This window comes from Panicum virgatum, chromosome 2K (genome assembly GCF_016808335.1).
Source record: "Panicum virgatum strain AP13 chromosome 2K, P.virgatum_v5, whole genome shotgun sequence".
Classification (NCBI taxonomy): Eukaryota; Viridiplantae; Streptophyta; class Magnoliopsida; order Poales; family Poaceae; genus Panicum; species Panicum virgatum.
In genome coordinates, this window is record NC_053137.1 from 50,858,160 (window position 1) to 50,885,548 (window position 27,389).

General features: G+C 44.7%; 2 protein-coding genes and 1 long non-coding RNA gene across 3 annotated transcripts; all 3 read left to right on the forward strand.

Moving 5' to 3' along the window:
- The first annotated feature begins 6,121 nt into the window (after window positions 1–6,121).
- LOC120695740 lies at window positions 6,122–11,488 on the forward strand. The gene is made up of 3 exons (XR_005683842.1): window positions 6,122–6,329; window positions 7,090–8,708; window positions 11,404–11,488. It is a non-coding gene; the product is annotated as an uncharacterized LOC120695740 (long non-coding RNA).
- A 1,034-nt stretch (window positions 11,489–12,522) lies between these two features.
- On the forward strand, window positions 12,523–14,245 carry LOC120695739 (30S ribosomal protein S16-2, chloroplastic/mitochondrial-like). The gene is made up of 3 exons (XM_039978959.1): window positions 12,523–12,816; window positions 13,083–13,128; window positions 13,788–14,245. Exons 1-3 carry the CDS (start codon window positions 12,684–12,686, stop codon window positions 14,023–14,025), a joined length of 417 nt encoding a protein of 138 aa, XP_039834893.1. The 5' UTR covers window positions 12,523–12,683; the 3' UTR covers window positions 14,026–14,245.
- A 1,703-nt stretch (window positions 14,246–15,948) lies between these two features.
- Window positions 15,949–17,710, forward strand: LOC120695741 (pathogenesis-related thaumatin-like protein 3.5). The gene is made up of 3 exons (XM_039978960.1): window positions 15,949–16,571; window positions 16,705–16,960; window positions 17,066–17,710. The coding sequence occupies exons 1-3, from the start codon at window positions 15,950–15,952 to the stop codon at window positions 17,340–17,342; spliced, it is 1,155 nt and encodes a 384-aa protein (XP_039834894.1). The 5' UTR covers window position 15,949; the 3' UTR covers window positions 17,343–17,710.
- Window positions 17,711–27,389: the final 9,679 nt, after the last annotated feature.

Here is a 27,389-nt window from a genome sequence, read left to right on the forward strand (position 1 = left end):
AACCCGGGGTCGTGAGCTACAAGCCGGACGTGGGGCGTCGTCGCATGTCGCGCGCGTCTTGTTCCACGCGCTCGCCGCCGTATCTTTCAACCGGGCTGGGTCGTCCTCGTGGCAACAGTGCCAAGGACATGGTCGTGTACTACCTAGCCGGAGGCTTTCATGGCCGCGTCCATAGTTCTTGCTAGTTGCTTGATTGGGCTATATATAGATATAGTATAATGATCTAGTATAAATGCTTAATTAATAACATCGATCGAGCTGTGCCCCATGCAGCTCAATGCTTAACAACTTAATCTGCATATTATTGCATCAAAAAAAATCTGCATATTATTGTACCTACATGTGTGCAGCTCGATCAGCTCCAGTGTACGCTCAAACTAAACATCGATCGCGTTATGGTATACAACTGGCAACGTATCTAGTGCAAACCAAGGACCTCGTGCAAACCCGTGCAAACCTACTAAACAAAGTTTCAAAAAATTCTGAAAAAAATCATGAATGTGCTTCTCAGCTTACCTCATCTATATATAAAATTTCATGGTCAAATTCGTCTTACTCTAGAAGTTACAAAAAAGACAAATTTTCTGACAACAATAATGGTTCAAATGCATCTCAAATTTGTCTTTTTTGTAACTTCTAGAGTAAGACGAATTTGACCATGAAATTTTATATATAGATGATGTAATCTTAGAAGCACATTCATGATTTTTTTCAGAATTTTTTGAAACTTTGTTTAGTAGGTTTGCACGGGTTTGCACGAAGTCCTTGGTTTGCACTAGATATGTTCCCATACAACTATACAAGTGTCGTCAACTGTCAAGTGCATGTGCCATCACTCAATTACTCGATCGTACTGGTTTGACCTCGAATAAGTTTTAGTTTAGCGAAACAATTAGTGCAGGAGAGATCGATAAGATTATGTATCCGCAGTTACGCGCGTAGCTAATTATCCTGACCAATAATTTTTCATAGCGCAGGTCAAAACATGTATAATTCGATCGATGGCAACGGAACTGAAGTAGTCTGTTCCGTAGAGAGGATATATATTCAGGGATCGATGGAGGAATTCTCTGAAAAAATCGTCGAAGGACACGTGCTATGAAATTGAGAGCGTAGAAAACTGCTAGCAATGCAACCACACTGAAAAAATAAACTCCACACGAGACAGAGCCAGCTAGTGAACAGGGCACGTGCGGGTGGGCCCGGCGCCAGATACGGCCACGTCGGCAGGGGCCCACGCTCCCCTTGACCCGGGGGTAGCTAGGGAGCGGCAGCCCGGGCAGGAGCGCCGGGCCTGGGTTCCCTGCGACCCCAACCAACGCGTAGAAAACAATTGCAGCGGCAGCGAACTGTTCAGCACTTAGCTTCACAGTCATCTATCTACAGGCCCAGGATTATTCCCTTGCTTTGTTGTTCATTTTTGTAGCTTGCGCTGTGCTTTCCTTCGGTCTTTCTCAATCATCGGCGCAGAAAGGCTGATTGCTGTATGTGCGTGGCACAATTTGAATTTGGTGGAGAGATTCAGAGAAAAAGTTGAGCCTGTTTGTTTGTAATGCAAATTTGAGCATTTTGCGCCCCCCCCCCCCCCCCCCCGCGCGCTTTTTTTTTACACGACCCAGTGGTAACAAAAAATTATTCAAGTTTCAGTTGAAAATTGCTCATGGGTGCAGGAAATTAAGCGGCAAGCAACCACAAGTTGAGCAGCTGAAATAATGCAGGAAACAGAGGATGATGCCAAACTGTGTCATCGGCCTTGTCCACTTGCAAGACACTGCCTTTGCATTGTGGCGGTCCGTGCTGCTCCAGGTCTTGTGAATATCAAGACAACGACAGTTGGATGATGCAGTCTTGACAAACGGGTACTATGTAGGAGGACAGCAATTCATCAGGCTGGCCCAAAGCACAGGTTCAAACCTGATGATCCTTGGTCGACACTCACATGTCACAGCGGTACAGCACCTCCGATCAAATTATTCCCTCAAGAACAATTTCTTCTTTAATATCCATGCCTAAATCTAGGGTTCTTGTTCATGTTGACTGTAACAGCCCTATGTTGATTAACTAGTTAAACATGTCATCATGTGCATCTTAAAGTATTAAGCATAATTAGCTCACAATTAAGGAGAGAATTAAACCTTGGGCTAATCCACTGTTTTTGTAGTGGTGGACAGTCCGCCCCTATACGGCGGACGGTCCGCGACCTTGCCACGTGGCCGACCACGGTTCACCTCGGGCACATCGAATTCACTGCCACGTCACCCTACCCGCGGACAGTCCGCGCCTCACTCGCGGACGGTCCGCCAGTGCATCTCTGGTGCGTGTCATGCGCGCAGAGTCTGGGCGCCACGTCCTACCCTCGGGCCCCACTCGTCAGCCCGACCCCTCTTCACCTGGGAACCATCTCCCAGCCCTCTCTCTCCCTCCCACTCTCCCCAAACACTTCTCTCTCTAGCTAAGCCATGGAGGAGCTCCCCTTCCTCCTCTCTTGCCATTGAAGCCCTACCTCGCCGGAGCATCGCCGGAGAACGCCAAGAAACGACGCCGATGAGCTACACCGCCCCGATCTCCTCTTCTTCCTTGGGGAGGAGCTTCCCCCAACGAGTTCTTCTTCTACTCCATCTCCTCCTTCAAGCCCCAACCAAGGAAGACGACCCCAAGCTACTCCAAGCCTTCCCCATCGCCTTGAAGCCCTTGCCGGTATCCTACTCGACGCCGGTGAGTGTTTCCCCTCTCCGATCCATCCCCCATTGCCCTAGGATTTGAAGCCAAGAACTCACCTAGAGCCCAATCACCATTGTTGACCTAGAGCTTCGAAACCCTAATGCATGTGAGATTCAGTCACTAAAGTGAACTCCCTAGGCTCCCAGGAACCTCCAGGATCAAACCCCACCCCAAACCGTGGCCGGAATCGCCGGCGGCGAACTCGCCGGTGAGCCTCGGCCGTGTCGCGGACAGTCCGCCCGACATGGCCGGACGGTCCGCCAGCTCCTGACAAAAACCAACAGTGACTCTGCACGAGTCTTAGCCTTTCACAAATTGAGAGGTGGACGGTCCGCTTAACCTACGCGGACGGTCCGCGATTTAGTCAGAGAGCATGTTTTCACCCAACACGGTCCGCGACTGACCGGAGGACGATCCGCCACTCGGTCCGCCGTTCATACCGGACAGTCCGCTCATCCCACGCGGACGGTCTGCGATTTAGTTAGAGAGCATGTTTTCACCCAACACGGTCCGCACCTGACCGGCGGACGGTCCGCCAAATGGTCCGCCGTTTAGAGCCGGACGGTCCGCCGTTTAGAGCCGGACGGTCCGCTTCTCCCAAGCCGGACGGTCCGCATTTAGTTGTTCTTTACCCTTACAATTATCTATGATTAATCCACATATGTACTACATCTCTAGCCTCTTTTATCATAGTTTTGCAATGTTAAATCATACCCTCTCATACCATTTGCATACCATGTCAATCATTCATGGCATATTTATTTATCATGCATCATTGCACTCGTGTAGAGACTGTGATGCCGGAGCAAGAGGAGCTTGAACCGGAGATCGTTGGAGACTCTACTCCCGTCGAGACTCAAGACAGGCCCCTAAGCATTTCTTACACCCTATTTTGGATCAATGAAGTATATGTGTCTTGTTTGCGCATGAGTTACTATATATATATATATATATATATATATATATATATATATATATATCATTGATTGCGTAGAACCTATTTGATGCATTATCAACCTTGATTAGGATATCATCTTTAGATGAGTATGCTTGAATAGGTGTCACGAACTATATGCTTAGCCATGCTTAGCTACGGTACAAGACGAGAGGTGGCAAGGTCACCACCACTCGCGAGCTATAGGATGTTTGATTAATCTACATGATTAGTCAAGAATGGATAAAAGTTGAGCAAATATGAAAGATGATTCGGACTTGGGCATGTATGATAGGGCCATGTTGGGATGGAGCTCACATTGTTAGTCTTGCTTGAGTTGATTAAGGACCGATGCGTAATCGCTTTGATACTTGAGCACCTTTCTGTACAAACCACATACTATATAATGGAACGGCAAGCCAACTAGCATAAGTCACACCTTGCCTTGATCGGATTCGGTGTGAGTTGTGATGGAGTGCGATCGGTGTTTCCGGTGCACTTGTCCTTCTGATCGTTCGCTCATAGTCGGTTGTGTTTGTGCGAAAGGTTGAGGCATGAATCAACACTTATCCTTGGCCGTGGGTATGGTCGTTGATCTTGTTCTCGTGTGGGAAAAGTTGTACACCCCTGCAGGGTTTTCGATCTATTGCAATAGCCGCGCTCTCGGGCATTGAGCACGCTCTTGTACTTTGACTTTAACGTAGAGTTACCGAGAAAGTTCATGGAAGATTGAGCTTATGATTTATGAACACCTTACTTATGCAATTGTTTGATGCATGCTTTAGAGATCATAGATGCTCTGTCTTTTTGTTTATTACAACTTGATCAAAGTTAGATGCTTTTATGCAAAAGTTAAATACCGTACCCTATCCTTGCTACTAACCAAATGCATTCTCCTTGAGGTCGGGATATTATATACCCATATCGGATAAGTCCTGCGAGTACCTTTTGTACTCATGGTGCTATCGTTAAAGTTGTTGCAGGTGATGCGCAGCCGGAGGCCGTGTTCGGCTACTTCTACCCCGCTGACGGAGGTGCGGGTGAGGAGTAGATGGCCGGTGGCTATGTGAAAGGCACTATCGGCATATAGTGTTACCTTCTTATTTTGCGATATGTATGGAGTGCTAGTAGTAGGACTTTCCGCTGCAAAAACTCTGAGGACTTGTTGTACTAAACTTTGAACCGCTTTGTAATATAATTTCGTGTGTTGGACGTGCCTATGTAATGGTGTTACTGTTGTGCTCGTGGATTGTGTTTAAATCTTGGACGGTGCTCATGACACATTCCAAAGACTACCGAGGGGTTGGTTCCCTCTAATCAAGTTGATAAATGGACGATGACTCGATTAAGCGGGATCAACTTGGGCTGCTTCCTCACATTGACCGTCCAAATTGCCCTCTGATCAGTTTTGTCATGCTTGGGCCCTTTCCATTTTCTTTGTGCCAATATGTCTGGGGGGTACAGACACTGATAGTTGAGTAGAGCTGAATATCTGTACATTGACTAAATCTGCACTGAAAGATGCTGGTTTTGGATTTGTATGAAGCTTCTGAATTTCTTGTGGCAAGAACAGATAGCTCCACGATCCGATCATGAAAGAAATGCTGAAGTGACCTCTTTCACTTAATGATTTGTGCGTGGTTCTCGTTCATATTACCGAAACAAAAATGCACTGATTTGAGAGGAGGAGTTGTTGGTGCCTGCCCCTTCTATGCACAATCATTGATGTATTGTGTTGCTTGCGGTGTAACATCTGAAAAGGGCCACTTGAAAAGTGAGTTGAGGAATTGACAGTTCGAATTTGAAAAGGCTGGTGACTCCGGGCGCATTGTGGTGGTTGATGTTGTTGAAGTGTGATTGGCAAGAATAGATAAAAGTTTTCTTGTGGGTCAAAATCTCTCTTGAATTTGTCTCTCTGGGTTTGCTCATTTCCATAAGTTTGGGGTTGGTTTCTTGTGGGTTCAGTCTTTTTTTTCCCTCTTTGCCATGTCCTGAGCTGCGACCTCACTGTCATCTGAGATTCCCCCCACAACATGTTGCAACTTGTATCTGCTCGCAGGACCGAAGCTGTGAGACAGAAGTCAGAGAACGCTATCTGTTTTCAGGAAGTACGGACCATGTAAGCTTACTGTCCAGTGGTACTTCAGCAATTTGTTCCTACGTAATGCACTGTTTGATTATAATCAGGACCCAATTTTGCAAAATGCAAAGGCAGCAGCCCAACAAAATAATAATTTTTGGGGTGCACCATGTGTTCATCTTGCAAGTTGAAATGTACTGTGTTTCCTTTCAAAAAAAAAATGTACCGTGTAGAAAATCATCGACAAAAATTGCCGGATTCTTCACAAACTGTTTGCCCCTTTTTGTTGATGTTTGGGTTAATTAGCACCTGCTGCCAAACTAGGCCGTAACGGTCTCATGGCCACGGGCCACGGGCGACACGGTCGCACCCGAACCTGGTCCAACCGGACCGATTCGCACGCACCTGCTGTGCCCCAAGTTCACCAACCACACCGCGCGTGTCCATGGCGCGAGCGGCGGCGGCTCGTCGGGCTCGCCCGCCGGACACGGCGTGGGGAGCGAGGCGTAGCGGTGGGCGAGGGGTCGGTCTCCAAGACTCCAACCTCCAACGGAGGCCACTGCAACGCGCCCTGGTAGACTGCAACGGCGGGAGGTGCGGTCTTCTCTGCTACTGCCCGTAATGGTCAGATTGCGAAGTCTTTAGGGATTTGCTTGGCTTTAGAAAGGGTAGCGCTTAGTGACTTTGATAGGGCTTACAAGCTACTCTGCGTCAATGCAGCATCAGTGAGGGAATGATTTGTGTAGCAGTAGTGCTCTTAAGATTAATGTGGGATTCAGCTTTCCAAAACGCACAGTTTAATTAATGACACCCAATTCGCACAAGCGTTATAGGTTAGAAAAATAGTGCAGAAATGTTAACCTGGTTGATAAATTCTTTTGAATATCATCCTGTCACCGCGATGCCATCACTAACAAATTGTCGTTAGCGAAACTCCGCATCTGGCAAACCAACCCTTTGACATTTGTAAGATTGGTTTCAATGAATCACCCATTACTTGTGAAGCACTTCACCGGCAGAAAGTACACGGAAGCTTTATGCCGCCATCAATCTTTCCACAGCCAAAATTTACAATCCTCGGCGCGAATGGATATCTTCCTTTGAAATTGCATACCTAAAAGGGGGGCAGGATGTTACAGTTTAGTTGACTGCTTTGTGTGATAGGAATGTCTGTGAAACTGGTTCAAATTAGTCATAGAAAACCTTGATATGATCAGAATGATTAATGAATATATTTCGCATCACTTTGTATAGGTTCTGAAAAAGGAATATAATCACATTCATCTTCAGATTGTTAGAACTCATTGAAGGTTTTTAGTATCTTTACCAAGCCATTTGAAACTTTACTATACAGGAGGTTACAGTGCTCTACTTTTTGCCTGAATGTTGGAAGTTAATGATGGTTGAGTGCAAGAAAAGAAACATAACTAGCACTGTACAGATGGAGGGATATAGAAACAGAACAATTGTCGTTAATGATGAAAACAAGCTCATGACCTGTGAAAGGTAGCTTCTACCTCCCTCATCTAATATATTGTTTCCTCCAAGACTGCTAACAGGTTGCAAACTTCAAAGATCATGTTCACATTGCCGTATCCCATCTTAATCAGTGCTGTCCTTGTAGAATTACATGGGGAACATGGACATCGCACTATATTATAGCTGGAAGCTTCATGTTTAATCCTTTTACTCAATCCAACTTGATGCTGTCTTGAAGAAGGAAATTCTCATTTGCGGATGTCAAATTATCATAAGAGTTATTCTTGTGGTTGGTGCTGTGGTGTGTCCCAGGTTTAGGGTGCTTCTATGTTTTGTGCACCAGTTTTTGGGTGTAATCGGTGTTTCTGTCTTTGGTGTCTAAAGATGGGGTTGTTGTAACATTTTGTGAAAAGGCAGAGCTCCTGCTATCTGTTTCCAAAGAAAAAGGTTATTCATTTGTTCTTAAATTTTAACAGGTAGAGAGTTTTAGGTTGAAATTTCTTTTTACTACTATATATCATTGGAACGTTTTACTATTGAATCTCATTCACAATGCTTTTTTCCCCAATGTGTTTTACTTAAGAAATATAGGTTACAGTATCAATATATAGTACAGTGAATAGTGGTCTTTCACAATGCCAATTGCCAATTTTGTGGTATGTTGAGCTATTCCAGTAACTCAAATAGTTGTATTTTATGCAAAAGAAGACAAAAAAGGTGTTCACAGCACTCACCATGATGGAGATTTGAATTTTGCATGCTGAACTCCCAATTGCTATGAGGTGTCGCATTGGCCAATCTACTATTTCCTATGGAATCACATAAGCATATAACTTAAATTTATCTAGCTACTCAGCATAAGATTATGCTCTTTGACATGTTGAACATTAAAAATTTCTTGTGCGATACATTTTTTATACGGCTCAATGAATTCAGCAGTCATTATCCAAACCTTTTGGGCATCTGCTTGAAGTATCTGTGGTCAACCAGCAAGCAATAGCAGCAACACATAATTTGAGTTGGCTGGAGTGAGAGTAAGTACATTGCAGTTTTCAAACCAGCTGAAGCCTTGTTACAATAGATGGTTAAATTTTCAGAATTCTCTATTTTAGTTGCTTCAGCATATGCCATACTTGTGAATTTCTGCAAGTAGGAAAAGCTTTGGCATAGTACTCCTGCAGAGAAAGAAGACGATTCAGTTTGGCTGTGTATGGATACTAATTTGGTGCCATCACATGCTAATTACTTAGCTCCAACATCTAGTGCTTGCCTTAAACACAAGTGACAGTTGTCGGTTATTTTTTAAAGCTTGCATTTGGTGGTCTAGAGTCTAGACATCTAGTAATTGATATGGCAACTAATGGGTACTCTATCTTCAGCTTGTTGATCACTACTTGCTGACTAGTTGCACACAGTTGGGTGTTCCAAGGGCAGTTGTATGGCTTGTTTAGAAAGTGAGGTACAGACGTACAGCAACCTCCAATTCCTAACCAGGTAAATATCGACGTTTTACTCCTGCTGGTGGTATTATTTTGTCTCATACACTTTTTATTTATGCTATTGTCAACTTAGTAGCTTCCTAACAATAATGCTCATGCTAGTCTAACTAAGTGCGCAAAAAAATTGGCTTACAAGAATTAGTATACTTAAGATGAATATGGGCCTTGCTTGATAGCAGAATTAGTCCATCTCTGTTTTATGTGCAAGTAACCGCATCTTAAATGAAAGAAAATTCTGATGCTGCTTAAAACAGCAATAGAAGAAATCAACATGCTTGGATTTGAGAATGAGTTGCCAGTTTCTGACGAGAATGGTTGCAATGTGATAATTCACTGATGATCTTGGAATTGGATTGGTTCCAGCTTGAATACATGTACATTAGTATGCTTCCTTTACTGGGTGCATTCTGGAGTGGTCTTATAATTTTTAAACTATTCCATGCCATGCCTTGAAATTTTCGGCTTGGAAAGATGAAATATGGTTGAAATTTTGCCTTGAAAAGATGAAACATCCTTGAAATTTTATCTGTTGGAGCAGTTTGTATTTAATGCTTGTCATGTCACGTGTTCTTAATTTTTTTTGGCTATTCTTACAAGTAAAGAACATGTATTAATTAAAACAAAAACTTCTGTAAGTAAAACAAAGGTAAACTGACCACCAAGGGATTATATATAGCATACTTAGATACGTGCTAATGAGAAGAAAACATCACAGAAGACTGAGACCTAGCCTTGTGGTAGAGGATCACGCAAACGACTATGAGTCATTGACAGTGATTCTGAATGTTTGGTCGTATCTATTTCCAGTGCTGTACTGCTGTGTATACACATTTCAGATTATTGGCACTTCGAAATTGTTAGTGACTTTCTCTGTATCTGTATCATAGCTGCATGTTAAAAAAATATTGGAGCAAGATTTACATACTTAACTATACATGTGTAGATCCCAAAAAAGAAATGTGATCATCATCTGGAGTCTGGAAATAAACATCAGAAACATGTTTCCCATCCATTTGGATGCACATCAATTGAAAATATATTTAATTTCTTCAGCATTTGAAAATAAATTCATACTTTGTGCTGATAGACACATTATACCTGTGAATGGTTCGAAGGCATCCGAACATGTTATCAGGATAACCACGTGCACTGCAAAATCTAAATGTCTTGTCTATTCTTGCAATCGACAATTATTTTTGGTATGGCTTGTCTTTTTATGTATGCCCCCTGATTTGCAGCAGTAATGTGTGGATAAGTTCCAATCTTTAGTGAAAGGTCTTTTGGCGATGAATAGCAAAGTTTACTTGTGAAGCACTTCATGATATGAAATTACGTAGTGTCACGTTTGTGTTCGCATCATTATTAAATTGGGTGCTATAGACATAATCGGGGTAAACCGCAAAGTAGGAGCGTGCCTTAGTCGTTCTCTTTGAAGTTGAATAGATCAATCGTGCGTCATTGATATGTGAGAGAGATTGACCCGTAACTACTCTTGGTGACTGATTGATGGAAATACGTCATTGGGTTACAGATAAACTTGTAATGTCATTCAACGTCAGCGCCCAAACAGCGACCAAATCAATGAAACCATTCACATGAAAGGTTGTTTGTAAGAAACTTAGGCACGCAATCACTTGTTGCCGACGTCCTTACTCCATGGCCCAGATTTGTTAGCTAAGCATTCATATATTCAGGGAGAACTAACTGGCTTATAAAATTGCATATTTCACATTGGCCATCAACTTGGAAACTGAAATGCGAGTAGCTAGAAGCTATATTTCTTCTAGATGAATTCACTCCACAAGAGCACCTTCCATTATTAAGATAGGTACCAAGTTTGTTTTCTCTTCATCACTACATATGCATTTTTTTTTTACAAAATACTATTGTGCTACCTTTCTGCTGCGCTTTGCTTTTGGTAAGAATCTGCAGTTGCAATGAAAACAACAATTCACAGCTGACAAGTAGCATTGTCACTTCTACAAATGTTAATACCTTGAACATTAATACCAGAACAAGTGAAATATATATTTGTTAATTAATTCTTGTTGGTATAAAGCAAGCCAACACTGTTGGATGGAAAGAAGCCAATCATTCCTCTTGTTGTTCAATGGCACACTAACTTTTGGGTAACTGTTGAAGCATTCTGGAAGCATGGAAGTTAGGCTCTTAGACAATTGACATGGATAATAGGAAAAGGAGGAAAAAGGTTATAGTACTTAGTTTATAATTGTCACTTCCTAATTTAGAATCATACATATAAGCTGCAAAATGTTTCTTCACAAGAAACAGAAATATCCAAATATTTTGGCCTACTTAGGATCAAATTATGGTGTGCTTTCTTCAAAGGTTATCTCATCTCATCTGCAAATATTGATGTATAAGTGTGCATGCACATTTTACGCAGTTTCTTCAGAATGTCTTTATTGATTATAGCCTATTGCTATAATTAGTTGGATTTTATGGAATTTCTCAACTGTATAGGCGTGTGAAGCTATAGTTCTTTACCAAACACAGCCTTTGCTTCAAAAACAAATAATCCTCCAGTATTTATTGATTGTTGTCACAAAATTTGTCTGACTTTGTAGGCAAAAGGTTGTTTTTTTTAGAACTACACTGAATGTATTTTCCAGTGACTAAATCCATATTTCCTTGATTTCTTCTGACAGGGACCATTTTTGAGTGTGCAGGTTTTCCCGGACAGATACAATGCGCCAGCGATCAGATGGAAGACAGCTTTGTGCTCGTGTATAGTTTCCTTGAAACTAATGCTGGTAGGAGTTTCTAGTTTATTGACAGACAGATCTTCTCTTAGTTGTTGGTCCCAGCAAGAAATGCCTGTCCTTGCCGGTGCTTTCGCTTTTAGGTGTTCGTAGGTAGGAAAAACATGCACAGCATCATGGATTATTAACACTTGTTAGGGACAGCAAAGCCGATGTCGTTGCCATTTCTTAGAGAATATTTGTTCAATAATTCCTGATTCTAGGTGCCTGGTGCCTTTGGAGACACCGAAACAATTGTGTTTTTAATGGGTCCAGCCCAAGTGTCGCTGCTGCCATTTCTTTGGCCTCTGAGGAAGCGCACTTGTGGAGCTTGGCAGGAGCTAGGGGCCTTACCTTGCTTGATATCCAGGGTGAGGTCTAGATGTTTGGGTCGGTCGTAGTGTCTTTCTTTAGCAGGTGATTAGTAGCGAAGGGCTAAGGGGTGTGTTGGGTGTGTTTGGGTCTATGTATGACTCATTTTTCTTCTATCAATACAATGATACGCAGCTCTCCTGTGTGTTCGAGAAAAAAAAATAATTCCTGATTCTTATTCTTTCCTTTTCCCCCAACTTCTTGCTCACTGCATTCATTCTTGGACAATGTTTAACCTGCATTTCAGAATTTGTGCTTGTCTTTTTGGCAGGAAAAGCATGGCACGGCACCAACCAGGGCAAGATTGCTTTGGAGTGGCTGACTGAGCGTGCAGTGAAGCCTCCAGTGCCAGAACCAGCATGGCAGCATCACTGCGTGCCCACCAGCCGTTGTGCCTATTGTAGTGGATTGCTTTCCTTCTATACTCTGAACTGAAAATAACTGCATGACCAAAGGATGTCTAGTGTATTTTCGAGATGTTGTATGATGCATGCATACACACATGTTATTATGGATGAAGCTAATGTGAGTTTCACAGATTATTTGTGTCAATGCAAGAGGAATCGTAAATTCTCCAACAATCTGTGGTCAACTTTGAGTGTAAATGGCCCAGAGTTTTGGCCTGTAAACTCTGAACGCTTTCCTCTTCAGCCCAACAATCTTAATCATGTGAACAAATTGAAAGGCCCATATGCAATATGTATAGATCCAGCCCATATTCAAGCCCACTGTCAATCTCGCTTGCACACGACACGCGACGACCGCAGCGCCGCCGGAGGTGGGAAGAAGGCGGCGCCGGCGCCGGCGCCGGCGAGGAATTCAAGGGAGACTAAGCCATGGTGGTCCGGATCCGGCTGGCGCGGTTCGGGTGCCGGAACCGGCCTTTCTACCGCGTGATGGCCGCCGACAGCCGCTCCCCGCGCGACGGCAAGCACCTCGAGGTCCTCGGCTACTACAACCCGCTCCCAGGTTAGGTTGCGCTACTGCCCTCCTTCCTCTCTCTTGCCGCGTCCCCTCAAATGACTCCCGTAAGATTGATTGGTCCCTTTCTTTACCGACTCATTTTCTGCAGCTGTTGCTGACCTGCTTAGTGGTTTTTTTTTTGACCCAATCGATTGTGCGCCGCATCTTCGTTTAGTAGTGAAATACGATTACATGTGCTCTGAGGATCCTCGTCCTAGTTGTGACTGAATACCTTATTAAAGATGTGTGTTTTTCCTTGTTGCTGTGTGCAGGGCAGGATGGTGGCAAGAGGATGGGTCTGAAATTCGACCGGGTGAAGTACGTTTCACTTGCTCGCGATTTAAGTGTCTTGTTTTATTACTTTTTTTTTGAGATGTTTGTTTTATTACTTTGGTGAAGTTTTGGTGTATTGCAGCTATTTCTTCAACTAGTATAGCATAGTCTAAAGAAGATTCTTGATTTGGAAAAGCATACATACAGTTTGACTAGAGGCTCGTTTAGACACTGGATAGTACATCCGTTTTGGTTTCATGCTATACATTTTAGATGTTGGGAATGTGTGTGTCTGTGTGTGCTAGAGTTGATGAGGTCTGTGATGCTTCACTGTGCTAGGTAATTCGAAGTGCCAATCAACAAGGATTACTATACTTACTCTCTCTGGGAAGATCTTTTATATCAAACTTTGGGGAAGATTATAATTTAGAGTAAAGAAATTATAGGTATGGGCCAATCAACAAGGATTGCTATACTTTATAATTTAGATGTAAAGAAATTAAGACGTACTTGGTAGCATAACTAGAGGGATAATACCACCTACCCTGTATTATCTATTTTCCCTTTTTTAGCATTTTGGCGAGAACCAAGATTTCAAGCGTTGATTCCTTTTTTGGTCAAGTTACTTCCAAGATGTATGCTGTGCTGTTTTCCTTTCCTGCTTTCAAGGCCCTGTAACAAAGTACTGCTATCTTTCGGCATAGGTATTGGCTCTCAGTTGGGGCACAACCATCTGATCCTGTTCAGCGTATTCTGTTTCGGGCTGGACTTCTTCCTCCACCTCCAATGCTAGCCATGGCACGTAAGGGTGGGCCCCGTGATAGGCGCCCCATCCATCCAATGACCGGGAAACCCTTGGATCTTGAGGGCGTCACAATAGTTGATGACTCCAATGCTCCTGGAGGCGATGCTGAAGAACCTAAAGATGAGGTGACGTCATAAGTCTTTTGCTTTAGCATGTGAAAATGATGCTAGATTTTGTATCTTAGCATATGCAGTGATGCTGCAAGAGAAAACAAACATGTTTGTTGTTGCTCTGACAAACCTGAGTACTCTATGATGTGGCAAACTTTTGGACATGTATTGTTTCATCCATTTTGTTCTACAAAATGACAGTATTGTTGTTTTCCTCCTAAATAGAATGCCGTTCTGTGCATCCTTAGCCCTTGTTCTGCTGCAGCATTCTGCATTTGCCCAATTAGATTCGCCTCTGGAATGGAATTTGTGTGATAAAGTTGTGCTTTGATGAATTCTTCATGATCATTTGCTGGATTCTTAAATTGAGACTATTAGCATGCTCTGTATATTGTTTATATTATCAAACAAAGATACACGTACTGAGATGACTTGGAAGGTAGCGATGATGTTTTAGTGCACGACAGTTTCTGCAGGGTGCAGAACCAACGTAAGTTTGCTAGATCCTGCATGATCTTTTGTCTGTGTGATCCAATCAGACTGATGCTGCACCTGATCACAATCGCAAAGTTCATGTCTTGCCGTCTTGGATATATGGAAATCCAAAAGATGCATCTCTGTGGATCCTTGTGTTGACGCTGACGCTTTCCTATGTGATTCCTTGTAGTTCTTCCTGACACAAAGGCATGATTGCCTCCTGAAGCATCTTCTCAGGATTCTATCATAGATTCTATGCCCGTACCTTATGATTTATATACCATTTTAAGCAGGCATATACTTTGATTCCAGTAATTATAATTCCTCAATGAGAGAGTTGCTGAGAATTCGAGCATCTCCAAGAGACTCTTTATATCTTTTCTAGTTTACAGGAATAGAGAATTTGATGAAAAAATACTCTCCAACAAGCTCTTCAATTGAATATCTAAATATAGACATTCTCTATTCCTTCTCGCTAGTCAAAGATGAAGGGCGAGAATGACTCTCTAAACTATGCATAAGATATAGAAAAACTGTTGGAAAACACAAAGATATAGAAATCGATTTTTACTCAAATGACTCTAAATGATGATTTGGATAACCCCTTGAACTATCGTTTGGTTTATTTTACCTCTCAAACTATACCATTTGGTTCAAATCCCTAATATAATTTGTATTTCTTATTTCTCCATTCATAGATGGAGTTTTAAGTTGAAATTTTTAAAAATAATAGTACATACCATAACACATGTTAGAAAAAATAATCATAATTTTGATAGGTTAGGATATTTAATAATAAATTAATCATTAGAATTCAAAATTATATGAAAACTAATGGCAAAAAATTATGAAACTTTTTCTAAATATTCATTGTGATGTTCACTGCTATCCTGCAAAATTTAAAATTAAAATTCAACTTGTGTATGGAGAAACAAAAAAGATGAATTCTATTATGGGGTAAAATAAACTAAATGACATGGTTTAGGGAGTAAATAAACCAAGTTATAATTTAGGGGGTTATCCAAACTTTGGCTATAGTTGAGGGGGGTAAATTGAACTTTTTCCTTTTTAGAAATGCTCTTGGAGATGCTCAGTCTAAGCGAACTGCATATATCAGGTAGGAAATTCAGAATCATGGTGCTGCGGTAGTAGTACTCTGCCATCTGTAATGCTACCGCAGTCAAGTCCAACTCGAGATCTTGTTTCTGCATCCAATGAAAAATAAGTTTCTCCGCATGTCCAGATATAGCACTGACAATTGCATCCTGCCCAAGTTAGAGAAAAAAGTTCAGAGCTCAGTAATGTTCAGGCTATAGACACCATAGATCAGTTCAGACCGGCAAACCAAAGTATATCTGGGCAGGAATTAAAGCATATACACAGTCACAAGCATTACGGGCATGGGCCTAGTAACTCATGTTAACATCATCACAAAAGGTATTTCTTCTTTCCCAGGCCATCCCATCCATGCGACATGCTAAACCAAGCTCACCAAGAAAAGCTTTCTTCGCAGCACTTGCCTTGCCTTCCTCGCCTCTCGAGCTTTAAATCTCACAAGATCGCCTCCAATGCCCTCCCCTTTCTCCCTCCGATCCGCATCAGTAGCATGGGAGAACCAAGAAGCTGCAGGCTATGGCTGCTTGTGCTGGTGTTCGCGCGATGGTACCATGCTTCAATAGCCATGACGTTCACGATCTCGAACTACTGCCCCCACCCGATCTGGCCGGGGACGCTCGCCGGCGCCGGCACGCCGCAGCTGTCCACGACGGGGTTCAAGCTTGACCCCGGGCAGGCCGTCCAGCTGGCGGCGCCGGCGGGGTGGTCGGGGCGGATATGGGCGCGGACGGGGTGCGTGTTCGACGCGGACGGCGCGGGCGTGTGCCAGACGGGCGACTGCGGCGGGCGGATGGAGTGCCGCGGCGCCGGCGCGACGCCGCCGGCCACGTTGTTCGAGGTCACGCTGGACGGGAGCGGCGGCCTGGACTTCTACGACGTGAGCCTCGTCGACGGCTACAACCTGCCCGTCGTCGCGATCCCGCGGTCGCGGCAAGGCGGCGCGTGCAACGCCACCGGCTGCATGGCCGACCTCAACCGCTGTAAGTGCCAGCCACTTCTCCGGCTACTATTCGCTTTGTTGGGCTTGCGCATTGCCGCCGGCGACCGGCCTCGCTCTGACTATATCCATGGCTTCCGTGCACGCCGCCGCCGATGGATCGGCCCGGCCACCAGCGTGCCCGAAGGAGCTGCAGGTGGACTGCGGCGGCGGCGCCATCGCGTGCCGGAGCGCGTGCGAGGCGTTCGCGCAGGACAGGTACTGCTGCAGCGGCCCGTACGCGACGCCGGACGCGTGCCACCCGACGGTGTACTCCTCCATCTTCAAGTCGGCGTGCCCGCGCGCCTACAGCTACGCCTACGACGACCGCACCAGCACCTTCACCTGCAAGGCCTCCGACTACACCATCGCCTTCTGCCTCCCGACCTCCGGGTAATTACTAATTAGGCACCAAACCTGCTACCCGCCATTGATCTATTCTATTGCCACCGCGCGCATGTAATTAGCTTTGCTGTTCCGACTTATCTCGATCGGCAGAATAAAGAGGTCGGATGCGGTGTTTCTCGGAGCACAGATGGACGGCGAGAGCACCGACGGTGGCGACGCGCCGCCAGTTTACAACGGTGGCAGCGCCCCGCCGGCTTACAGCGGTGGCAATGCGCCGCCGGCGCCGGTGTACAATAACGGTGGTTTCGAACCGCCGGTTTACAGCTACGGCGGCGGAGGCGCCCGTCAACCGGCCATGACGGCCTCGTCGGCGAGCCCATTATACATCCGGCCGTGGCTCCTGCTAGTGCTCGTCCTCCTTTTCTGACGGCGCTCGGTTGATCTTGTTCGTGCACGATACATGTCGGGCTACGAGAAAGGTGAAGCTGAAGCTTCTCCTAGAGCTGGATGAAGAAACGGAGGATCTGAGCCCAGACGAACATACGGATAGCAGGCATGGATCGAGGAGGAGATCCGAGAAGAGGCTGATGAAGAATTCTTTTCTGTCATTGGCTAGTGCACCTTGTGTATTTGCAGTTGTAAAAAACTGACTGTCCAGCTAGTGGATTAGATGCTAGTGAGCATAAGGAAAAATTGTTGTAAAGATTGAATTGGACGCGTAAACTATTGATTCAGTATTGTAGAGCGATCAGGTAAACACGCGGAGAAAATTACTTCTGAACTGTTGACTGGTGAGTTTTCGCTTTTCCAGTACTGTACAGTCTGCTCTGCAATGTGGTCGTTTGGATCCTGCTACAGCAAGCAAATTTCAAGCAAGGCCCAGCTCAACGTGCATACTTTTGGGTCTACCTGAGATCGGCCCAGCCGCCCAGCTCAACACGCCCTTTTTTTCTTTTTTATATTTAAAAAATCAAAATTTTAAAAATATATGTCCGTTTTGAAATATTTCAAAACAACCCCCCGTCGCCCTATGGGGGGCGATAGGCCCAAATGCAATTTTTTTTCTTCAAATTTGCAACGAGATCCCTGGCAAAAAAAATGCAAGGGGGCCTGTCGCCCCCCAACGGGCGACAGGATCCTCCCTCCCTATATAAGTCCTAGCCGTCATTCCCTTGTCATTTGAGCCTAAAAATTCAGAAAAAAAGAGAGGGGTGAGGAGAAAAAAGCGGCGAAGCTCTGCCGAATTCCGCACTTGTGATCTACCGGTAACTTCCGTATGAATCCGTTGATATTGTATAACAATTTAATTTAATTAACGGATTAGCTGAATTAGATTTGGTGCTTTAGAACACTCGTTTAGTATTACAATTTGAGTACTATTACAGACTTGTTTTTAAATTAATTATGCATTAGAATAAAATTATGACAGTACCTTATTAATATTGTAGCATAAAACAATAGAATTATGACAGTACCTATATTTTCACGCATCGATTTGGTATACGATATGTGCATTATTTAAATCATTGTTCGTCATTTGGCGCACCACACTATAGCGCCAATGTCTTCGTCAGGATCAACCTACATTCCGTGGAGCAAGTGTGAAGCCACCGTACCTGAAGGAATTGATGTGCCAATGTGCTTCTGCGGTTCGTTATACAAGTTCATGCAATCTGAGGTTTTAGGAGATGACTACGGCATGAGGTTCTTTACGTGTGAGAACTACGAATATGATCCACCTAAGCAATACGGCAAAGACCGGGCCAAAATAGCAAGACAACATACGCTATTTTTCTTTGTGACCTAACATTGAGTTATGATTCTAATTTTTGTTGGACAAAGTCTCCTCCGCCTCTTTGTGATTTTATGCAGTGGTTCGACACCGTGCAGTCGCAGCAGGCAAAGGACTTTTTGGAACAATAAGCAAGGAGAGCTGCATAACGTTGGCGCCGAATGAAGCACGAGGAACAGCAAGAGGAGAAGCGCAAGAAAGAGCAAGAAGAGATCTGCAAGAGGATGGAGGAGGTGGATCGTAAGGGGGCGGCCGAACGTGAAGCTGACAGGGAGAGAAAGTGAGAGAGGGCACGCCGTGCGAAGGAAGCCGGGCCCGAAGCAATTAGGAAGGGCAAATATCCTCGGTGCACTCAGTAGAGTAGTACCATGTAATCCCGGCATTTTATATTCCATAAGGCATGGTAGGTTTAGATGCAACAAAAAATTATCTTGTCGCGTGCACATGCCACTGTAATTAGTTGTTTATGTTTTCAGTTGAGAGCTTGACTCTGTGTGTTATAACTTTTACCATTAATTTGCAGTTGTAACCGGGAATCTATGAAATCTTTGAACTTGTCCTTAATATTTTCAGAGCTTTTCATGTCACTAGAATACTAAAAATCACACATTTAATTAATATAACGATAAGAATTAAGAAATACATTACATAATGTGAACCATCAAATTTTACATCATAATACAACAATAATGAAACACACATCACACATGCAGTGGCATGGCAGAACCCGTTGTAAACTACGGTAAACAGATCCTGGACTAACCTAACATGCCTTAGGTAATTTAAAAAAAACACAACAAACACAACGATGCAGCATGTCACTAGCACTAGGATAGTCCTAGTAGCCGTACCCCCACGTAGCAAACTGCGTTGAGCCTTTTCCGCAGTATCCACCCATTGCAGATGGTGCAGGCGGTGGTGCCGGAGGCCAGGGCCCTTCTTCTTGTGACAAGGGCAGTTGCAGTAAGGAATAGTGCATGGTTCATCCTATGAACCGGCAGCATTGCTGGTATCATCATTGTCGTCATCTTTGTTACCCTCGTTCACTTCCTCATAATGGTTCACCTTGCATTCCAGATCAAAGATCTTTATCTGGAGGTGCTCGATGAACTCCTGAACAGAATCAATTGGTGCAGGATCGACCTACCTAGTAAAACCACAGTTTTCTGGAGCATCGGAAGACTGCAAAACAAATTTCATGTAAGGTGTCTCATTGAAGATAAAGAAATGAAACAACCGAGTATTACCCATGCGTGTGGACATTTAAAGAAACACCGACCGCCATCCATCCCGTCGGTGCACATCTGCACTAAGCAGTCCTCACCATGTCTACATTTTGGCCACAGTTCTCTACGGTTATCGTATTATCGAAGAGGAGTTTCATCTGCAAATTTGCTCTTGTGCTGTGGCAGAAACTCAAACACTGGTTCCGGAAAGGAATCAGGTCCAAGAGGCCCCTCCTATATTATGGGGTCTCCCTTTCTTCCCTCTTTTCCTTTCCCAAAATCGTAGTAATTATTCCCGCTAGACCCACCTCCAGACATTGTGTATACAATGAGCTTTGGTGTTTGAGTGCTGCTGGGAGTTCACAAACTTCGGAGTATTTATAGGCGCACAAATGTCTGATACCCGGAGTGTGGAGTGTAAATGCACCTAAAAAGCCTACATGACAACACTGTGAAGAGGCTAGCTGACCTAACACTGAAAAGGCTAGATTCGATTCTCGAAATGACTACTCGATGCATCTATGTGCATGTAGAGCATCTAAGTGCATGCAAACTCATAGCACTGCATTGCTGCCGCTCGGTCGATCGCGCCTAGATGCCGCCTTCCCCACTACACGCCACAGAGCTTCGCTGTAGATGTACTGGTCCGGCATCCTCGCCAGAGAGACTGCTTTGAAGGTAAGCTGGTGTGGTTGCCATGTTGTCACATCTTTTTGAAATGGTGGAAGGGCACAGCTATTGGGTTGTCGTCTTTTGTCACATATGTCTGGGCAAAGAATGCGACATTTGGGAAACCCGTCATCGCCGTGCTGAGCAGTGGCAACTTGTGATCTCGTACTCGCAGCTAGATACAATATGGTTCCAATTTTGAGCTATTCCTACCACACCTAACTTGTCCTTCATTGAATCACGGAAAAAATTCGCAAGAACTTCCCTTATTTCACGAGCATTATGGAACCCACAAACATAACAAGTTCACATCAATAGTATCTATAGAAACAAATGACAAGTAAACTACCACAATCATAAACATCGGATACAAATAAGCGGTCCACAGCTATCTCATTACAAATAAACATCAGAGATACAAACATCAGATATATCTAACCACCCCTAGGGCGTCGGACCCTCTTAGCCCTCTGCTGGTCAACCAGGGCAAAACGGGCCTCCAGGTCATCCTTCCACGAGGCCGCCACCACACGCGGACCTACAGCCTCCCCGATGATAGGGAGGCCGAGGAGGTAGGCCACGTCCTGCAGCGTAGGAGTCATCTCCCCACACGGGAGGTGGAACGTGTGTGTCTCCGGCCTCCATCTGTCAATGAGCACCGTCAGGAGGGATCGGTCGAGCTGAATAGGTCCACCCTCGACAAGACGGCCCAGAGTTAGTAGACCGGCCTCCCGTAACCTGCAATAAACAAAATTGTCGAAACAAAGGAATACCGACGAATACATAAGTGATAAACAATAATATTTCATTACATACCTGTCACACCAATCGTGGTGTATAGAGATCGCCTCCCCGGGTGGACGAGGACGTAGCACCTCTAGGGCTCGGTGCTCAACTACTGCAAAGTAAGACCTGTGGCTCGAGTCGGTAACTGGGTCTAGCAAGGAGTCCATCTCCATACCTGCATTCAAAAATATATGAGAACACATAGGTACATATATATTTCATACAAACTGGACGCGTAATATTTATACATTACAGATAGGTTCGATACAAACTCCACGCACGATTACTACATATTACAGATAGGTTCGATACAAACTTCACGCACGATATTTATACATTACAGATATGTTCCATACAAACTGGACGCACAATTACTACATATTACAGATATGTTCGATACAATTGTGGATCATGACACTGAATGCCTTCCACGAGCAATTCTCGCCGATGGTCGTCTGAACGTAGGAGGTGCTCCATCTCTGGGATTTCCGGAAGGACCGACGTCAGCAGCATCGTGAAGTGCATTCTGAGGACACTTCTTGTAGTTGTGACACAATGCTCCACATTGGTTGCAACGATTTTCTGCCTTGCTTGCTTCGGACTCGTCCATACCATTCCGAATACGACGTGTCTGACGGCGGCCTTTGCCTTTCTTAGTGGCTGGATCAGGAATAAACATCTTATTATCATTATCCTGAATGAAAGGCCCCACTATTCCAATCCCGTATACCTCATGTCCCCAGGTGGATACAACTGCTTCCTTACTGAAGTAAGGTGAAACAAATACTCCTGTCTGCAACGCAGACTCTGCACATGCCGCAATGATACGCGAGCATGGCAAATGCAATAAATTAGGCTTCATGCAGGAGCAGAAGGTTTTGCCATCTACTGTAATCAAACTCTCCTGTACCACCCTATCTTTACGGATACCACGACCAGTTCTATCCTTGCATAGAACCTCAAATTTATGCTCCATTGTACCTGTCGATATGACGTGGTGCAGTTTGGCCTTTTCAGTCTTCTCTTGCATATATTGTGTCACTCTTGTGCAAAACTGAATTTGGGAGTTGCTGATGTTTATGCTTGCAGCCATGTAACGCTCTCTGAAATACTTCATGCACCCATACATGATGAACTTAACAATTCCCACAATAGGAAAGGCAGTACAAGAATACATAATCATATTGAAACACTCTGCATAGTTCGTTGTCTGAATACCATACCGTATTCCGTTGATATCATAAATGAATTACCATTTCTCCTTAGGTGCACCTCGAATCCAGTGTGAAAATGGCTTCTCAATTGAATCCCTAGCCTCTGCAGCCTGACTCGTGCCTGTTCCTGATGCCCTTACCTTCACTAGCTCTGCAGTCAACTAATCAAGCATCTGTCATAATGCATTGAATTTTCTCTGTTGATTTTGGGTGCACAACCTCTTAAACATGTTCTTAAGATCCTTGTTCTTGAAGTGGTCATAGAAGTTTCCACCCATATGCCTAATGCACCACCTGTTTTGGACATCGGGCCACAATGGAGGCGTTGTCGCAGTTCCACGTTGCAATTTCAGTATTGATTGCAGCAGACCTGCATGCCTGTCACTAATAAGGCACACATCTGGACGTGCAGCAACAACATGAACCTTCACTCGTTCAAGGAACCAATACCAACTGTCTAAGTTCTCATTCTCAACAAATGCAAATGCGAGCGGAACTATTTGGTTGTTGCAATCTACCCCAATTGCGGTGAGTATCTGACCTTTATACCTTCCAGTCAGAAATGTGCCATCAATGCAGATCACCGGAAGACAACACTGAAATGCTCTAACACAAGCACCTATACAAAAGAAGGCTCGTTGCATAATTCTTTGCCCCTAGTCACGGCTAGTACGAGGTATGTGTCATAAAAACTTCCAGGATTTCTAGCAGCAACCTGGGATAACATACGAGGTAGGTTATCATATGATGCCTCGTATGTGCCGAACCACATCTCAAACACCCTTTGTTTAGCCCGCGCAGGCCTTCAAATAACTAATGGTGTACTGGTAAGTCTGATCAATGTGTCGAACAATCATTTTTTGCTCATAATTTAGGTTGTCCATAATCAACCCATATATTTGCTTTGCAACAAAGTCGCATGATATATTGCGATGCGAGGTAAGAACTTCTGACAGCAAACAAGTGTGCTCTGTCACAATGAAACATTTCCAGTTCGACTTCCATTTTCCCTTGAATGCATGTACTCGCCATGGACATCCATCATTCACACACTTCACATCATATTCTTTACTGCCAGACTTTACGACTCTAAATTCTCGTTTCAATGATATTGTCTATAGTCTCACAGCATCTTTTACGGCTTCAATGTTTGGGTATGTTGCACATTGCACTACCTCATTCCCTCTGTACTCCCACTCCTGATTTCGTACGTCTTCTGCGATATGACTGCCAAAACCATGCTCCTTCTACTCTTTTGGCAATGAGTACTGCTCGTCATCAGATGAGCCCTCATATTCTTCCATCTCTATTGCGGTTTGGTCTTCTGCCTCCATCTCGTCCACAATGCTATGTATCATCTCTCCCTCATCAGCAAGACCCTGTGGTCCCATGTTTTGGTTCTCTATCTCTTCTGACTCATCTTGCTCAACATAATTGGTCTCTCTTCGAATACTCGGAGTTGCTTGATCTGCACCATGTTGGATTGCATTTTGTGTCTTCTCCCGGATTTGAACAAGAATGGCTAGAGGCCACCCACGCTCTAGAGCTGCTTGCATGTACTTCTGCCAGTCATCAGTGCTGTGTATCATCATCAATTTCCATAAATCACTTTCTACCTCCCAATTAACAAGAGACTAGACGGTCATCACATGTGTCAACGGATCAACACAGAACCCACGCTGCAGCCACTTACATATGGAACCAAAACTCATTTCCAGAGGTTTATCTATGGCGCTAGATGTGCACTTAAAGACAGAAAGGTCTACTCCATTTGGCCCATACAAAACATTGTAGTCACCATAAAATACTTGAAACTGCATCTTGCTCGACATATTTGTATATCACAAAATACTTATCGAGTTATACTCTTTACTTCACTACCTTATTCAATAATCCGTAAAAATTAAGTATGGAATTCAACTACAACGTATAAATATTCATAACTACGTGATGACACTCAAATTCTATACTGCATATGCCAAATTCTATTCTAAATCATAATTAATTTATAAACACGTCTCTAATAGTACTGCAATTGTAATAATAAATACGTAGTACTAATTTTCTAAACTAATTTACTACTACGTAACTAAAAACTAAAACTAAAGTATCATTAAACTCCTACTTAAATGGTTCTACTATAGCACTAATTAAATTAAATTACTCTACAATACCAATGGAAAAATACATAAACTAAATGTACTAACCTGCAGATCACAAGTGCGGAATCCGGCAGGGCTTCGCCGCTTACCTTCTCCTCATCCCTCTATTTTTTCTGGATTTTTGGTGGAATTTTTAGACTCAAATGAGGAGAAAATGGGGTAGAATGCTTACATAGGAGAGCAAGTCCCGGTCGCCCCGAGGGGGGGCGACAGGCCCCCTTACATTTTTTTGTCAGGGACTTCGTTGCAAATTTGAAGAAAAAAATTATATTTTGGGCCTGTCGCCCCCATAGGGCGACCGGGGGTAGTTTTGAAATATTTCAAAACGGATATATATTTTTGGAATTTTGATTTTTTTTAATATAAAAAAGAAAAAAGCGCAGCTCAACACACCTACCAAAAGTATTCACGGGTGAATTTGGGCCCACCTAAGACCAAACCAGGTCACGACCAAAGCCCAAATTCAATCCAAAAAACTTCGTTGTCTGGGAAGGAGAAGCGTATCCATGTGACGACAACCATCCAGCATCAGTTGACTTACACTGACTTATCCAGTCAAAGTCCAGGTCCTGGTCAACGTGCCAGTGCCACTCAGAGCACGTGGAGCCTGAATTTCCCGCTCTGAAAAATGACAGCGCCGTTGTCATCTCCCCCCAAAGACCTTGACAAATAAAAAATGACAGATGACTCCGCGGGTTACTCCGGGGCCATGTTTGGTTTAGGGCGAAAAAAATCGTGATTTTTTTTTTATTTTTGACCACTAATTTAAAATATTAAATAAAATCTAATTATAAAATCACATATAGGACTCCTAGTAAATTCGCGAGACCAATCTAATGAGACCTTTGACCGCAGAGAATGGTTACTGTAGCATCATTGTAGCAAATTATGGATTAATTACCGTTATTAGATTCATTGCAAAAAGTTACACCTATTCCTAAATTTTTTTTTTACAAATAGACTACATTTAGTATTCCATGCATACAAGATTTCCTTTTCGCGAAATTTTTACTCTAGAAACCAAACGTTGATATTTTTGTAGCGACGAAGCCTGGAGACATGGAGGGAAGATCAGTTCTGACAGCGCGTATGCAAGCATCAGATGATAAGATTCAGGATACGACCCTGCAGGAGACTTCCAATCGTTCTGCCGTCTCCGCGATGGCGATGCCGCCTAACAGGACAAGTAAAGCTTAATGACGTTGCACCGGATAGTTAGCTTCTGCACCTGCATACGGTTGGCTGAGGAGATACTACATCAGACTAGTAGAAAACAGGGATCAGTGAGTGATCAACTGAGCCTTGCATACTGTTCTAGGCCTGTCGACTAATAAGGACGGGAGCAGAGAGCACGGCGTGGCGTCTCTTTCATGGTGCCTAAGGAATGGACACTTGCATACTAGCTTTTGGATCTATGTGAATTTCGGCAAGTGGCTGAGCTGATAGGCACGTCTCTACCATGCTAGTACTCCGTAGTTGGCTAGTTGCTAGATACAATGAGCATGAGTTCGAGAGGTACAGAGCAGCTAACACAAGCTACGAGCAAACGCAAGTTTTCACCGTGCTGCAATAGCCGAGAAACGAAATGGAAGCTAAGGGGAGAAGAAATCTCTGCATATATGTAGGGATGCCACCTTTTTTTGTCAGCAAATGATGAGGAAACGGTGTATGGCAGATTTTCACCACCCCGGTTGACGGATACTGAAATGATCATCTAAGAACATGTTCAGTAGGCCTCTCAAAATCAGACCCCTCTTTCTCCAAAAAGAAGTCTATCTATAAAAATTGAGGACCTAAATCAGAACCAAACTCCAGTGAGCCTCTCAAATTTCGGCCTGCAGTCTTTCCTCTCTCGTTTCCGTCTGCTCCCTCTCGTTTCTCTCTCTCCCGCATCGCTCCTCCGCCGCATGAACGCGCAAGGCGGCGCCTTTGCCGGATCCGGAGGCCGCGACGGCGGCACCCCCGCCAGTGGCGCGGACGGAGCTACTGGGGCTCAAGAGGGATGCGGCCGCGCAGAGCCCCAGCCGAACTCCTCGTCTTTGCTGCTCGCGGTGCCCTCCATGGGGAACTCCTCGGGGAGGATGGCCCCGTCGGCAGCCACTTGCTGCCTGTACAGGAAGCTGGTCCCTATCCCAGTGAGCTGCGATGTTGCAGAATCGTGGTGCTGCAGCGCGTTGGCCGGATCCTGCTCCAACGCCTATGCCTCCTCGCCGGAGCCGGAGGCTGCTGCGTTTTCGCTATCAGCTTGTGCAGGTGCAGCTGCCCATGGCCGTACCCCCTCGGGATGTCTGGCTCCACCCCGACCTGCTGTGCGGCGAGGTGGCGGTGTAGGTTTGCGGCCGCGACGGGCCGCGGCAAGTCCTCGCCTTCACCGGGGCCGTCGTCGCCCACGCCAGATCCAGGCGGTGCATTGGCGCTTCCTCCGCGGAACTCTCGCCACGGTCCACGCGGCGGCGCGAGGAGCAGAGGCGGCGCGGCGAGCCCGGCCTGCCGCGGCGGCGCGACGAGCAGGGGCAGCGCGGGGAGCCGGGCCTGCCGCGGCGGGACGAGACGGCCGGCGAGACGGGCGCCCGCCGACGGGCCGGCGCGTGGGGGCGGGGCGAGGCTGGGCCGGCGCGTGGGGGG